Here is a 16,543-nt window from a genome sequence, read left to right on the forward strand (position 1 = left end):
ACAGAAACACAGAGCTCAAAGGGACAGAGGCTTCATCAAGGTATAACCCTGGTCAACCCTAGGAGCATGTGAGGAGGGTGGGTGTAATTGTCCCTGGTCAACATGTAAGGAGGATGGGTGTAATTGTCCCAGGTCAACCCTAGGAGCATGTAAGGAGGATGGGTGTAATTGTCCCTGGTCAACCCTAGGAGCATGTGAGGAGGGTGGGTGTAATTGTCCCTGGTCAACCCTAGGAGCATGTCAGGAGGATGGGCGTAATTGTCCCTGGTCAACCCTAGGAGCATGTGAGGAGGGTGGGTGTAATTGTCCCTGGTCAACCCTAGGAGCATGTCAGGAGGGTGGGTGTAATTGTCCCTGGTCAACCCTAGGAGCATGTCAGGAGGGTGGGTGTAATTGTCCCTGGTCAACCCTAGGAGCATGTAAGGAGGGTGGGTGTAATTGTCCCTGGTCAACCCTAGGAGCATGTCAGGAGGGTGGGTGTAATTGTCCCTGGTCAACCCTAGGAGCATGTCAGGAGGGTGGGTGTAATTGTCCCTGGTCAACCCTAGGAGCATGTCAGGAGGATGGGTGTAATTGTCCCTGGTCAACCCTAGGAGCATGTCAGGAGGATGGGTGTAATTGTCCCTGGTCAACCCTAGGAGCATGTCAGGAGGGTGGGTGTAATTGTCCCTGGTCAACCCTAGGAGCATGTCAGGAGGATGGGTGTAATTGTCCCTGGTCAACCCTAGGAGCATGTCAGGAGGATGGGTGTAATTGTCCCTGGTCAACCCTAGGAACATGCGAGGAGGGTGGGTGTAATTGTCCCTGGTCAACCCTAGGAGCATGTAAGGAGGGTGGGTGTAATTGTCCCTGGTCAACCCTAGGAGCATGTGAGGAGGGTGGGTGTAATTGTCCCTGGTCAACCCTAGGAGCACACACCTCCACATCTCTGGACTATCAGGGCACAACTAGCTCTGAATGTTTTCACCAGATACATGATATACCTTGATGGCAGCCTGGTATACATACACACATACATACGTGTATACATACATATATGGTTCAGCAATATGAGGAGCATGCAAGTTGGTTAGAAATCTAATGTTCCAATAATACGTCAGTCCTATAATCAAAGCCCATGATATATTTGATGTAGTTTGGAGATATGGATAGCTTGCCCATCGTACACAAGAGAGTAGCTGAGCTGTCCTGAAAACACTGTGGCCTGTAGCTCGGTGTAGCGCCAAGTCAGTATCAATATTGTTTATACAGCAGCACAGAGATATGGTTACGGCAGGTGGAGAGAAGCCCTGCTGGCGCTGCTCGCTTGGGTACACAGGGTCCCCATCACTACACACACAAAGACATATCATATTTATGAAAATATACAGTATTCTGGAATCTACACAGTCTACTCCACCACCAGACTTGTCCTATGTTTGTTTGGAATAGAGTCTAATAACTGCGAAACATTAGGTCCTGTTTCTTTAGAATCAGAATTCTCAGAGGCAAATTGTTGGAAGAATGCGACTTGTGTATGAAGGTGAAATGTGACTGAAAATATTGACTGTGCAGATTGAAGTAATGTTTGAGAGAGCATGCACACTGTTCACACACATCACTGGGTCACAAGCAGCCATTAGGCAGGTGCTGGCAGTCATAGGTGCAGCAAGTCAGTATGTACAAGTTGAGGGAGAAAATAGAATGCCATGTCTTAGATTGAAAATCACTCAAAATGTACTGTACAATAACTTTCATTTCAAAATATGTAAGATATATTTCACACAAAAATGGAAAAAACATTCTGAAAAAGCAACACTTACCTGGACAGATCAAGCTCACATGTAAAATAGTTATATTATTGGCAATAACACATCTAGCAATGGACGACTAGTTCCCAGAAAGTACAGGAGGAGTTTACAGGATTCCACAGGATTCCACTGAACATACAGCACTTGTGGTTGTCCACTTCCCCCGTCCTATTCACAATCCAGATACTATTCATATGGCACCTATCCGTATTTCTGATATTCCATGTGCCAACTAGTCACAATCCTGATATTCCATGTGCCACCTATTCACAATCCTGATATTCCATGTGCCACCTATTCACAATCCTGATATTCCATGTGCCACCTATTCACAATCCTGATAGTCCATGTGCCACCTATTCACAATCCTGATATTCCATGTGCCACCTATTCACAATCCTGATATTCCATGTGCCACCTATTCACAATCCTGATAGTCCATGTGCCACCTATTCACAATTCTGATCCCCAAGTAAGTATGGTACATATTCACAATCCTATATTTCCTACATGAACATATTTCTGATACTCCTAAGTGGAACCACTCCAAGTGTAACGTCTTCACAAGGTGCTACTCCCCAATACTCCTGGTACTCATCATCGTCCTGGAAATCCTGGACAAAACAGGACTGCATATGGTCAACAAGGACACGGAGCTGCTGGGGTCCACAAAGCGACGGAGAGACAGAATGTTTAGCACTGAGCAGGGAAAATACGATAGCCCATTGACAACACGATAGCCCATTGATGCCATCTCACCAATCCTTCAGCTTATCCTTGTACAGAGTGTCTTGCACACATGGATCAGTGGTGAGAACACTTGTCATAAACACATGACCTCATCTGAACACCATCAACCAGTATGGGATGAACATTCAACAGTGGTCTGGAGAACATTCAACAGCGGTCTGGAGAACATTCAACAGCGGTCTGGAGAACATTCAATAGCAGTCTGGAGAACATTCAACAGCAGTCTTAAGAACATTCAACAGTGGTCTGGAGAACATTCAACAGTGGTCTGGAAAACATTCAACAGTGGTCTGAAGAACATCCAACAGCAGTCTGGAGAACATTCAACAGCAGTCTGGAGAACATTCAACAGCAGTCTTAAGAACATTCAACAGCAGTCTTAAGAACATTCAACAGTGATCTGGAGAACATTCAACAGCAGTCTGGAGAACATTCAACAGCAGTCTGGAGAACATTCAACAGCAGTCTTAAGAACATCCAACAGTGGTCTGGAGAACATCCAACAGCAGTCTGAAGAACATTCAACAGCAGTCTGGAGAACATTTAACAGCAGTCTGGAGAACATTTAACAGCCACCTGAAGAACATTCAACAGTGGTCTGGAGAACATTCAACAGCTGTCTAGAGAACATTGAACATTGGCCAGAAGAGCATAAACCAGCATGATCTGTCTGAAGAATGTCACACTTGAGCTGGTTGCAAGATCTGAAGCACCTTGACTGCTATATCAATCCTTGACTGCTGCATCAATCCTTGACTGCTGCATCAATCCTTGACTGCTGAATCAATCCTTGACTGCTGCATCAATCCTTGACTGCTGAATCAATCCTTGACTGCTGAATCAATCCTTAGCACAAATATCAAGCATTGAGTCCATAACCTGTACCAGCAACCAGGGAACTACAGTCACAACTACAAAGCACCTGAAGGTGGAAGCCGTGTGTCGGGAGCGCTGCACAAACCAACACAACTACACGGCACCTGAAGGTGGAAGCCGTGTGTCGGGAGTGCTGCACAAACCAACACAACTACACGGCACCTGAAGGTGGAAGCCGTGTGTCGGGAGTGCTGCACAAACCAACACAACTACATGGCACCTGAAGGTGGAAGCCGTGTGTCGGGAGTGCTGCACAAACCAACACAACTACATGGCACCTGAAGGTGGAAGCCGTGTGTCGGGAGTGCTGCACAAACCAACACAACTACATGGCACCTGAAGGTGGAAGCCGTGTGTCGGGAGTGCTGCACAAACCAACACAACTACTGATAAGACAAAAGGAGGACCCCAGCACAAACGTGAGGAGATTCTCCCAAGCCTAATATCACAAGTATCCTATGTGTTTCAAGAAAAGGGATTGATAGTCTTATCCTGATTTATATTACAATCCTACTGTCAAAATTCTACTGCTGATCAAGTCCTTTTACTCTGAATACAAAATGATTGCATAATTATTCCAGTGTTGGCGCTTTTCCTGACGGAAAGACCATCGCATGTTTGACACTTCCTGAATGAACCTATACTTTTATTATCACGGAAGAGATGAGACTCCATTTATCGCTTCAAATGATTTGAGATTTCTTGTCGTAATCACAGTTTTAACCATTCATCAAGCTTTCAATCCTAGCTCATGGCAACTGCCTGGGGTAGAAAACTACACTTTCTGTGGGTCGATCTCGGACTGCGTACCTGGAGAACTGGGCGGCTTCGAGCGGATTTTAAACCATGGAGTTTCCTTGTACAAGAACCACAGGTTGGCTGCCCACACTAAAAAGTTCAAAAATCCAAAGATCTGAAAAGGGAAGGATAAGAAATATAAATTGATATGGGATCTGGAAAAAGCAACGTCAGTTAGAATAGTTACAGTAAACAAACAGACTATTGTTAGTTAATATCACATACAGTTTTGTACAACCAACGGAAAATTTCACCAATGAAACCAAATGAGCCCAAAATGAAACCTAATTGGCTATTCTGACAGGTCAGCTAAATATGAAACTCACTTGGGCATTTTCACCAGGTGAGCTAAAGATGAAATTTATTTTGATTTTTCAGCAAGGTGAGCTAAAATTCCAATAAAACACTTACGATGGATACATTAAGGCTAGCAAAGTTGCCAAGGTGACCGACTTCACAGGCAACTTTTTCGCACTCGGCCATCATCTGGAAGAGGCCGGACTCGCTGGGGTCGGTGTAGAACTTGACGTCAGACACACCTTGAGCCCAGGCAGAGGAGGAGATGAGCCACAGGGCCGTCACCACAACCGATATCACAAAGTCCTGCAAACAAGGGATACTCACTGTATGTCTCATGGATTCAAGTGAGTGAGGGAGTTGAGTTTAATGCTTCCACTTTGAATCATATCACAGCAAGTTAGCTTCATATGGAAGAAAATGAATGTGTGAGTTGGGTTTAACGCTGCTTTTAACAGCATTCCAGTTATATCATGGCGTGTCAGCTTAATGTGGGAGGAAAGCCCAAAGTGATGCAGGTCTCAGACGTTTACCACTTCGGTGAAGCCCATGAGCACGGGTATGGTCCTGACAAACCTGGAAACATAATCGGGGCGAACCGGGATTTGAACCCACAATCAAAGGTTTCTGGCGTGCCCAAGGGACGCAACTCTGCACAGCGAATCGCGGTGCCTTAGACGACTGGGCCACCCGTGCCCCCTCATATGGAAGAAAAGAGTGAGTGAGTTGGCTTTAATGCCGCTTTGAACAGTATTCCAGTTATAGCACAGCGTGTCGGCTTAATGAGGGAGGCAAGCCTGGGTGAGGCAAGCAAACACTTTAACCACTCAGCCAGCCCACAGCCACATCACTTGTGAAACCCACAAGCACTGGTATGGTGCTAACAAACCAAGAATCATCAAGGTGAAAAAGGGATTCAAACCCATAACATAACTTATAAATATGAAACTGTTTGTGTGATGAGTGATATAACTATTGGTTGGGGTTATCTGCCCTTGATACCTGAAAACATGGTGGTCAAGGGACACAACTCTTCACAAGGAGACCCATGGGATGAAGACGATACCATGACATCCATCTATTAAATAAGGAAAGCGCTTGCTGCGTTGCCTAAACTCCTACAGGCAGATCACTCACCACAATGACAAGCCGGTTGTTCTTGCGGTAGAGATCATCAAAGAAGATGTAGAGAATAAGAGCACCAATGCAGTAGAGGAAGGCGATAACTCCGACGAAGACGTAGAACTGCGCTGGCGCCGTCTCGCTCTGCCCCAGATGGTAGCTGGTAGGTGTGGCATTGCATCCGGGGATGACTTGAACACTTTGCAGACTGCAAGACGAGACGCAAACCGTGTAATGGTGTTGGTTTGTTGATGTAGGAGTATGTGTTGATGTAGGAGTATGTGTTGATGTAGGAGAGTGTGTTGATGTAGGAGTGTGTGTTGATGTAGGAGAGTGTGTTGATGTAGGAGTGTGTGTTGATGTAGGAGTATGTGTTGATGTAGGAGTATGTGTTGATGTAGGAGTGTGTGTTGATGTAGGAGTATGTGTTGATGTAGGAGTATGTGTTGATGTAGGAGTGTGTGTTGATGTAGGAGTGTGTGTTGATGTAGGAGTGTGTTGATGTAGGAGTGTGTGTTGATGTAGGAGTGTGTGTTGATGTAGGAGTATGTGTTGATGTAGGAGAGTGTGTTGATGTAGGAGTGTGTGTTGATGTAGGAGTATGTGTTGATGTAGGAGAGTGTGTTGATGTAGGAGTGTGTGTTGATGTAGGAGTATGTGTTGATGTAGAAGTATGTGTTGATGTAGGAGTATGTGTTGATGTAGGAGTGTGTGTTGATGTAGGAGTGTGTGTTGATGTAGGAGTGTGTGTTGATGTAGGAGTGTGTGTTGATGTAGGAGTATGTGTTGATGTAGGAGTGTGTGTTGATGTAGGAGTGTGTGTTGATGTAGGAGTGTGTGTTGATGTAGGAGTGTGTGTTGATGTAGGAGTGTGTGTTGATGTAGGAGTGTGTGTTGATGTAGGAGTATGTGTTGATGTAGGAGTATGTGTTGATGTAGGAGTATGTGTTGATGTAGGAGTGTGTGTTGATGTAGGAGAGTGTGTTGATGTAGGAGTGTGTGTTGATGTAGGAGTATGTGTTGATGTAGGAGTATGTGTTGATGTAGGAGTGTGTGTTGATGTAGGAGTGTGTTGATGTAGGAGTGTGTGTTGATGTAGGAGTGTGTGTTGATGTAGGAGTGTGTGTTGATGTAGGAGTATGTGTTGATGTAGGAGAGTGTGTTGATGTAGGAGTATGTGTTGATGTAGGAGTGTATGTTGATGTAGGAGTGTGTTGATGTAGGAGTGTGTTGATGTAGGAGTGTGTTGATGTAGGAGCGTGTGTTGATGTAGGAGTGTGTGTTGATGTAGGAGTGTGTGTTGATGTAGGAGTGTGTGTTGATGTAGGAGTGTGTGTTGATGTAGGAGTATGTGTTGATGTAGGAGTGTGTGTTGATGTAGGAGTATGTGTTGATGTAGGAGTGAGTGTTGATGTAGGAGTGTATGTTGATGTAGGAGTATGTGTTGATGTAGGAGTGTGTTGATGTAGGAGAGTGTGTTGATGTAGGAGTGTGTGTTGATGTAGGAGTATGTGTTGATGTAGGAGTGTGTTGATGTAGGAGTGTGTGTTGATGTAGGAGTATGTGTTGATGTAGGAGTGTGTTGATGTAGGAGTGTGTGTTGATGTAGGAGTGTGTGTTGATGTAGGAGTGTGTTGATGTAGGAGTGTGTGTTGATGTAGGAGTATGTGTTGATGTAGGAGTATGTGTTGATGTAGGAGTGTGTGTTGATGTAGGAGCGTATGTTGATGTAGGGGTGTGTGTTGATGTAGGAGTATGTGTTGATGTAGGAGTGTGTTGATGTAGGAGTGTGTGTTGATGTAGGAGTGTGTGTTGATGTAGGAGCGTGTGTTGATGTAGGAGTGTGTTGATGTAGGAGTATGTGTTGATGTAGGAGTGTGTGTTGATGTAGGAGTATGTGTTGATGTAGGAGTATGTGTTGATGTAGGAGTGTGTTGATGTAGGAGTGTGTGTTGATGTAGGAGTGTGTGTTGATGTAGGAGTATGTGTTGATGTAGGAGTGTGTGTTGATGTAGGAGTGTGTGTTGATGTAGGGGTGTGTGTTGATGTAGGAGTATGTGTTGATGTAGGAGTGTGTGTTGATGTAGGGGTGTGTGTTGATGTAGGAGTATGTGTTGATGTAGGAGTGTGTTGATGTAGGAGTGTGTGTTGATGTAGGAGTGTGTGTTGATGTAGGAGTGTGTTGATGTAGGAGTGTGTGTTGATGTAGGAGTGTGTGTTGATGTAGGAGTATGTGTTGATGTAGGAGAGTGTTGATGTAGGAGTATGTGTTGATGTAGGAGAGTGTTGATGTAGGAGTGTGTTGATGTAGGAGTATGTGTTGATGTAGGAGTGTATGTTGATGTAGGAGTGTGTTGATGTAGGAGCGTGTGTTGATGTAGGAGTGTGTGTTGATGTAGGAGTGTGTTGATGTAGGAGTATGTGTTGATGTAGGAGCGTGTGTTGATGTAGGAGTGTGTGTTGATGTAGGAGTGTGTGTTGATGTAGGAGTGTGTGTTGATGTAGGAGTGTGTGTTGATGTAGGAGTGTGTGTTGATGTAGGAGTGTGTGTTGATGTAGGAGAGTGTTGATGTAGGAGTATGTGTTGATGTAGGAGTGTGTGTTGATGTAGGAGTGTGTGTTGATGTAGGAGTGTGTTGATGTAGGAGTATGTGTTGATGTAGGAGCGTGTGTTGATGTAGGAGTGTGTGTTGATGTAGGAGTGTGTGTTGATGTAGGAGTGTGTGTTGATGTAGGAGTGTGTGTTGATGTAGGAGTGTGTGTTGATGTAGGAGAGTGTGTTGATGTAGGAGTGTGTGTTGATGTAGGAGTATGTGTTGATGTAGGAGAGTGTGTTGATGTAGGAGTGTGTGTTGATGTAGGAGTGTGTTGATGTAGGAGTATGTGTTGATGTAGGAGTATGTGTTGATGTAGGAGTGTGTTGATGTAGGAGTATGTGTTGATGTAGGAGTGTGTTGATGTAGGAGTATGTGTTGATGTAGGAGTATGTGTTGATGTAGGAGAGTGTGTTGATGTAGGAGTGTGTGTTGATGTAGGAGAGTGTTGATGTAGGAGTATGTGTTGATGTAGGAGTGTGTGTTGATGTAGGAGTGTGTGTTGATGTAGGAGTGTGTGTTGATGTAGGAGTGTGTGTTGATGTAGGAGTGTGTGTTGATGTAGGAGTGTGTGTTGATGTAGGAGTATGTGTTGATGTAGGAGAGTGTGTTGATGTAGGAGTGTGTGTTGATGTAGGAGTGTGTGTTGATGTAGGAGTGTGTGTTGATGTAGGAGTGTGTGTTGATGTAGGAGTGTGTTGATGTAGGAGTGTGTGTTGATGTAGGAGTATGTGTTGATGTAGGAGTATGTGTTGATGTAGGAGAGTGTGTTGATGTAGGAGTATGTGTTGATGTAGGAGCGTGTGTTGATGTAGGAGTGTGTGTTGATGTAGGAGTGTGTGTTGATGTAGGAGTGTGTGTTGATGTAGGAGTATGTGTTGATGTAGGAGAGTGTGTTGATGTAGGAGTGTGTGTTGATGTAGGAGTGTGTGTTGATGTAGGAGTGTGTGTTGATGTAGGAGTGTGTGTTGATGTAGGAGTGTGTTGATGTAGGAGTGTGTGTTGATGTAGGAGTATGTGTTGATGTAGGAGTATGTGTTGATGTAGGAGAGTGTGTTGATGTAGGAGTATGTGTTGATGTAGGAGTGTGTTGATGTAGGAGTATGTGTTGATGTAGGAGTGTGTGTTGATGTAGGAGTGTGTGTTGATGTAGGAGTGTGTGTTGATGTAGGAGTGTGTGTTGATGTAGGAGTATGTGTTGATGTAGGAGTGTGTGTTGATGTAGGAGTATGTGTTGATGTAGGAGTGTGTTGATGTAGGAGTATGTGTTGATGTAGGAGTGTGTTGATGTAGGAGTATGTGTTGATGTAGGAGTGTGTGTTGATGTAGGAGTATGTGTTGATGTAGGAGTGTATGTTGATGTAGGAGTGTGTTGATGTAGGAGTGTGTTGATGTAGGAGTGTGTTGATGTAGGAGCGTGTGTTGATGTAGGAGTGTGTGTTGATGTAGGAGTGTGTGTTGATGTAGGAGTGTGTGTTGATGTAGGAGTGTGTGTTGATGTAGGAGTATGTGTTGATGTAGGAGTGTGTGTTGATGTAGGAGTATGTGTTGATGTAGGAGTGAGTGTTGATGTAGGAGTGTATGTTGATGTAGGAGTATGTGTTGATGTAGGAGTGTGTTGATGTAGGAGTATGTGTTGATGTAGGAGTGTGTTGATGTAGGAGAGTGTGTTGATGTAGGAGTATGTGTTGATGTAGGAGTGTGTTGATGTAGGAGAGTGTGTTGATGTAGGAGTGTGTGTTGATGTAGGAGTATGTGTTGATGTAGGAGTATGTGTTGATGTAGGAGAGTGTGTTGATGTAGGAGTATGTGTTGATGTAGGAGTGTGTGTTGATGTAGGAGTGTGTGTTGATGTAGGAGTATGTGTTGATGTAGGAGTGTGTGTTGATGTAGGAGTGTGTGTTGATGTAGGAGAGTGTTGATGTAGGAGTATGTGTTGATGTAGGAGAGTGTTGATGTAGGAGAGTGTTGATGTAGGAGTATGTGTTGATGTAGGAGTGTGTGTTGATGTAGGAGTGTGTGTTGATGTAGGAGTGTGTGTTGATGTAGGAGAGTGTTGATGTAGGAGCGTGTGTTGATGTAGGAGAGTGTTGATGTAGGAGTATGTGTTGATGTAGGAGAGTGTTGATGTAGGAGAGTGTTGATGTAGGAGTATGTGTTGATGTAGGAGTGTGTTGATGTAGGGGTGTGTGTTGATGTAGGAGTGTGTGTTGATGTAGGAGCGTCTGTTGATGTAGGAGTGTGTGTTGATGTAGGAGTGTGTGTTGATGTAGGAGTGTGTGTTGATGTAGGAGTGTGTGTTGATGTAGGGGTGTGTGTTGATGTAGGAGTGTGTTGATGTAGGAGTATGTGTTGATGTAGGAGTGTGTGTTGATGTAGGAGTGTGTGTTGATGTAGGAGTGTGTGTTGATGTAGGAGTATGTGTTGATGTAGGAGTATGTTGATGTAGGAGTATGTGTTGATGTAGGAGTGTGTGTTGATGTAGGAGTGTGTGTTGATGTAGGAGTGTGTTGATGTAGGAGTGTGTGTTGATGTAGGAGTGTGTGTTGATGTAGGAGTGTGTGTTGATGTAGGAGAGTGTGTTGATGTAGGAGTGTGTTGATGTAGGAGTGTGTGTTGATGTAGGAGTGTGTTGATGTAGGAGTATGTGTTGATGTAGGAGTGTGTGTTGATGTAGGAGTGTGTGTTGATGTAGGAGTGTGTGTTGATGTAGGAGAGTGTGTTGATGTAGGAGTGTGTGTTGATGTAGGAGTGTGTTGATGTAGGAGTGTGTGTTGATGTAGGAGTGTGTTGATGTAGGAGTATGTGTTGATGTAGGAGTATGTGTTGATGTAGGAGTGTGTGTTGATGTAGGAGTGTGTTGATGTAGGAGAGTGTGTTGATGTAGGAGTGTGTGTTGATGTAGGAGTGTGTGTTGATGTAGGAGTGTGTGTTGATGTAGGAGTGTGTTGATGTAGGAGTATGTGTTGATGTAGGAGTATGTGTTGATGTAGGAGTATGTGTTGATGTAGGAGTGTGTTGATGTAGGAGAGTGTGTTGATGTAGGAGTATGTGTTGATGTAGGAGTATGTGTTGATGTAGGAGTGTGTTGATGTAGGAGTATGTGTTGATGTAGGAGCGTGTGTTGATGTAGGAGTATGTGTTGATGTAGGAGAGTGTTGATGTAGGAGTATGTGTTGATGTAGGAGAGTGTTGATGTAGGAGCGTGTGTTGATGTAGGAGTATGTGTTGATGTAGGAGAGTGTTGATGTAGGAGTATGTGTTGATGTAGGAGAGTGTTGATGTAGGAGTATGTTGATGTAGGAGTGTGTTGATGTAGGAGTATGTGTTGATGTAGGAGTGTGTTGATGTAGGAGAGTGTTGATGTAGGAGTGTGTTGATGTAGGAGTGTGTTGATGTAGGAGTGTGTTGATGTAGGAGTGTGTTGATGTAGGAGTATGTGTTGATGTAGGAGAGTGTTGATGTAGGAGTATGTGTTGATGTGTAGGAGTGTGTTGATGTAGGAGTATGTGTTGATGTAGGAGAGTGTTGATGTAGGAGTATGTGTTGATGTAGGAGAGTGTGTTGATGTAGGAGTATGTGTTGATGTAGGAGAGTGTTGATGTAGGAGTATGTGTTGATGTAGGAGAGTGTTGATGTAGGAGTGTGTTGATGTAGGAGTGTGTTGATGTAGGAGTGTGTTGATGTAGGAGTGTGTTGATGTAGGAGTATGTGTTGATGTAGGAGAGTGTTGATGTAGGAGTATGTGTTGATGTAGGAGAGTGTGTTGATGTAGGAGTATGTGTTGATGTAGGAGTGTGTTGATGTAGGAGTGTGTTGATGTAGGAGTATGTGTTGATGTAGGAGTGTGTGTTGATGTAGGAGTATGTGTTGATGTAGGAGAGTGTTGATGTAGGAGTATGTGTTGATGTAGGAGCGTGTGTTGATGTAGGAGTGTGTGTTGATGTAGGAGTATGTGTTGATGTAGGAGTGTGTTGATGTAGGAGTGTGTTGATGTAGGAGTGTGTGTTGATGTAGGAGTGTGTGTTGATGTAGGAGTGTGTTGATGTAGGAGAGTGTGTTGATGTAGGAGTGTGTGTTGATGTAGGAGTGTGTTGATGTAGGAGTGTGTTGATGTAGGAGTGTGTGTTGATGTAGGAGTGTGTGTTGATGTAGGAGTGTGTTGATGTAGGAGTGTGTGTTGATGTAGGAGTGTGTGTTGATGTAGGAGTGTGTGTTGATGTAGGAGTGTGTGTTGATGTAGGAGTGTGTGTTGATGTAGGAGTGTGTGTTGATGTAGGAGTGTGTTGATGTAGGAGTGTGTGTTGATGTAGGAGTATGTGTTGATGTAGGAGTGTGTGTTGATGTAGGAGTATGTTGATGTAGGAGTATGTGTTGATGTAGGAGTAGTGTTGATGTAGGAGTGTGTTGATGTAGGAGAGTGTGTTGATGTAGGAGTGTGTGTTGATGTAGGAGTATGTGTTGATGTAGGAGTATGTGTTGATGTAGGAGTATGTGTTGATGTAGGAGTGTGTGTTGATGTAGGAGTATGTGTTGATGTAGGAGTATGTGTTGATGTAGGAGTGTGTGTTGATGTAGGAGTGTGTGTTGATGTAGGAGTGTGTGTTGATGTAGGAGTATGTGTTGATGTAGGAGAGTGTGTTGATGTAGGAGCGTTGTGTTGATGTAGGAGTGTGTGTTGATGTAGGAGTGTGTGTTGATGTAGGAGTGTGTGTTGATGTAGGAGTGTGTGTTGATGTAGGAGTGTGTGTTGATGTAGGAGTGTGTGTTGATGTAGGAGTATGTTGATGTAGGAGTATGTGTTGATGTAGGAGTTGTGTTGATGTAGGAGTATGTGTTGATGTAGGAGTTTGTGTTGATGTAGGAGTGTGTGTTGATGTAGGAGTGTGTGTTGATGTAGGACGTGTGTTGATGTAGGAGAGTGTGTTGATGTAGGAGTGTGTGTTGATGTAGGAGTGTGTTGATGTAGGAGTGTGTGTTGATGTAGGAGTGTGTGTTGATGTAGGAGTGTGTTGATGTAGGAGTGTGTGTTGATGTAGGAGTGTGTGTTGATGTAGGAGTATGTGTTGATGTAGGAGTGTGTGTTGATGTAGGAGTGTGTTGATGTAGGAGTGTGTTGATGTAGGAGTATGTGTTGATGTAGGAGTGTGTGTTGATGTAGGAGTGTGTGTTGATGTAGGAGTGTGTGTTGATGTAGGAGTGTGTGTTGATGTAGGAGAGTGTGTTGATGTAGGAGTGTGTGTTGATGTAGGAGTATGTGTTGATGTAGGAGTGTGTGTTGATGTAGGAGTATGTGTTGATGTAGGAGTGTGTTGATGTAGGAGTGTGTGTTGATGTAGGAGTGTGTTGATGTAGGAGTGTGTTGATGTAGGAGTATGTGTTGATGTAGGAGTATGTGTTGATGTAGGAGTGTGTGTTGATGTAGGAGTGTGTGTTGATGTAGGAGTGTGTGTTGATGTAGGAGTGTGTTAATTAGGAGAGTGTGTTGATGTAGGAGTGTGTGTTGATGTAGGAGCGTGTGTTGATGTAGGAGTGTGTGTTGATGTAGGAGTGTGTGTTGATGTAGGAGTGTGTGTTGATGTAGGAGTGTGTTGATGTAGGAGTGTGTTGATGTAGGAGTGTGTGTTGATGTAGGAGTATGTGTTGATGTAGGAGTGTGTGTTGATGTAGGAGTATGTTGATGTAGGAGTGTGTTGATGTAGGAGTGTGTGTTGATGTAGGAGTGTGTTGATGTAGGAGTATGTGTTGATGTAGGAGTATGTGTTGATGTAGGAGTGTGTGTTGATGTAGGAGTGTGTGTTGATGTAGGAGTGTGTGTTGATGTAGGAGTGTGTTGATGTAGGAGAGTGTGTTGATGTAGGAGTGTGTGTTGATGTAGGAGTATGTGTTGATGTAGGAGTGTGTGTTGATGTAGGAGTATGTGTTGATGTAGGAGTGTGTTGATGTAGGAGTGTGTGTTGATGTAGGAGTGTGTTGATGTAGGAGTGTGTTGATGTAGGAGTGTGTGTTGATGTAGGAGTATGTGTTGATGTAGGAGAGTGTGTTGATGTAGGAGTGTGTGTTGATGTAGGAGTATGTGTTGATGTAGGAGAGTGTGTTGATGTAGGAGTGTGTGTTGATGTAGGAGTATGTGTTGATGTAGGAGTATGTGTTGATGTAGGAGAGTGTGTTGATGTAGGAGTATGTGTTGATGTAGGAGTGTGTGTTGATGTAGGAGTATGTGTTGATGTAGGAGTATGTGTTGATGTAGGAGTGTGTGTTGATGTAGGAGTGTGTGTTGATGTAGGAGTATGTGTTGATGTAGGAGTGTGTGTTGATGTAGGAGTGTGTGTTGATGTAGGAGTGTGTGTTGATGTAGGAGTGTGTGTTGATGTAGGAGTGTGTTGATGTAGGAGTGTGTGTTGATGTAGGAGTATGTTGATGTAGGAGTGTGTTGATGTAGGAGTGTGTTGATGTAGGAGTGTGTTGATGTAGGAGCGTGTGTTGATGTAGGAGTGTGTGTTGATGTAGGAGTGTGTGTTGATGTAGGAGTGTGTGTTGATGTAGGAGTGTGTTGATGTAGGAGTATGTGTTGATGTAGGAGTATGTGTTGATGTAGGAGTGTGTTGATGTAGGAGTGTGTGTTGATGTAGGAGTGTGTGTTGATGTAGGAGAGTGTGTTGATGTAGGAGTGTGTGTTGATGTAGGAGTGTGTTGATGTAGGAGTGTGTGTTGATGTAGGAGTGTATGTTGATGTAGGAGTATGTGTTGATGTAGGAGCGTGTGTTGATGTAGGAGTGTGTGTTGATGTAGGAGTATGTGTTGATGTAGGAGTGTGTGTTGATGTAGGAGTGTGTGTTGATGTAGGAGTGTGTGTTGATGTAGGAGTGTGTTGATGTAGGAGTGTGTTGATGTAGGAGTGTGTGTTGATGTAGGAGTGTGTGTTGATGTAGGAGTATGTGTTGATGTAGGAGTGTGTTGATGTAGGAGTGTGTTGATGTAGGAGTGTGTGTTGATGTAGGAGTGTGTGTTGATGTAGGAGTGTGTTGATGTAGGAGAGTGTGTTGATGTAGGAGTGTGTGTTGATGTAGGAGTGTGTTGATGTAGGAGTGTGTTGATGTAGGAGTGTGTGTTGATGTAGGAGTGTGTGTTGATGTAGGAGTATGTGTTGATGTAGGAGTGTGTGTTGATGTAGGAGTGTGTGTTGATGTAGGAGTGTGTGTTGATGTAGGAGTGTGTTGATGTAGGAGTGTGTTGATGTAGGAGTGTGTGTTGATGTAGGAGTGTGTGTTGATGTAGGAGTATGTGTTGATGTAGGAGTGTGTGTTGATGTAGGAGTATGTGTTGATGTAGGAGTATGTGTTGATGTAGGAGTGTGTTGATGTAGGAGTATGTGTTGATGTAGGAGTATGTGTTGATGTAGGAGTGTGTGTTGATGTAGGAGTGTGTGTTGATGTAGGAGTGTGTGTTGATGTAGGAGTATGTGTTGATGTAGGAGTGTGTTGATGTAGGAGTGTGTTGATGTAGGAGTATGTGTTGATGTAGGAGTATGTGTTGATGTAGGAGTGTGTGTTGATGTAGGAGTGTGTGTTGATGTAGGAGTGTGTGTTGATGTAGGAGTATGTGTTGATGTAGGAGTGTGTTGATGTAGGAGTATGTGTTGATGTAGGAGTATGTGTTGATGTAGGAGTGTGTGTTGATGTAGGAGTGTGTGTTGATGTAGGAGTGTGTGTTGATGTAGGAGTATGTGTTGATGTAGGAGTGTGTTGATGTAGGAGTGTGTTGATGTAGGAGCGTGTGTTGATGTAGGAGTGTGTGTTGATGTAGGAGTGTGTGTTGATGTAGGAGTGTGTGTTGATGTAGGAGTGTGTTGATGTAGGAGTATGTGTTGATGTAGGAGTATGTGTTGATGTAGGAGTGTGTTGATGTAGGAGTGTGTGTTGATGTAGGAGTGTGTGTTGATGTAGGAGAGTGTGTTGATGTAGGAGTGTGTGTTGATGTAGGAGTGTGTTGATGTAGGAGTGTGTGTTGATGTAGGAGTGTATGTTGATGTAGGAGTATGTGTTGATGTAGGAGCGTGTGTTGATGTAGGAGTGTGTGTTGATGTAGGAGTATGTGTTGATGTAGGAGTGTGTGTTGATGTAGGAGTGTGTGTTGATGTAGGAGTGTGTTGATGTAGGAGTGTGTTGATGTAGGAGTGTGTGTTGATGTAGGAGTGTGTGTTGATGTAGGAGTATGTGTTGATGTAGGAGTGTGTTGATGTAGGAGTGTGTTGATGTAGGAGTGTGTGTTGATGTAGGAGTGTGTGTTGATGTAGGAGTGTGTTGATGTAGGAGA

At 43.9% G+C, this 16,543-nt stretch overlaps 1 protein-coding gene and 1 long non-coding RNA gene across 3 annotated transcripts in view; both read right to left on the bottom strand.

Annotated features, from left to right (window-relative positions):
- Positions 1-16,543, bottom strand: part of LOC124111540 (synaptophysin-like) — a 134,516-nt gene that overhangs the window by 3,763 nt on the left and 114,210 nt on the right. For both annotated transcript variants that reach the window (XM_046471281.2, XM_046471282.2), the window contains 3 exons: positions 5,649-5,841; positions 4,626-4,817; positions 4,227-4,329 (listed from right to left, as the gene is read on the bottom strand). In XM_046471281.2, coding sequence (XP_046327237.2) covers positions 4,227-4,329; positions 4,626-4,817; positions 5,649-5,841 — 488 coding nt within the window. The remainder of the gene's footprint in view (positions 1-4,226; positions 4,330-4,625; positions 4,818-5,648; positions 5,842-16,543) is intronic.
- On the bottom strand, positions 259-4,173 carry LOC125376728. The gene is made up of 2 exons (XR_007219219.1): positions 3,521-4,173; positions 259-3,462 (listed from the first exon to the last, which is right to left on the bottom strand). It is a non-coding gene; the product is annotated as an uncharacterized LOC125376728 (long non-coding RNA).

This window comes from Haliotis rufescens, unplaced genomic scaffold (assembly GCF_023055435.1).
Source record: "Haliotis rufescens isolate VD_foot unplaced genomic scaffold, xgHalRufe1.0.p SCAF_71, whole genome shotgun sequence".
Classification (NCBI taxonomy): domain Eukaryota; kingdom Metazoa; phylum Mollusca; class Gastropoda; order Lepetellida; family Haliotidae; genus Haliotis; species Haliotis rufescens.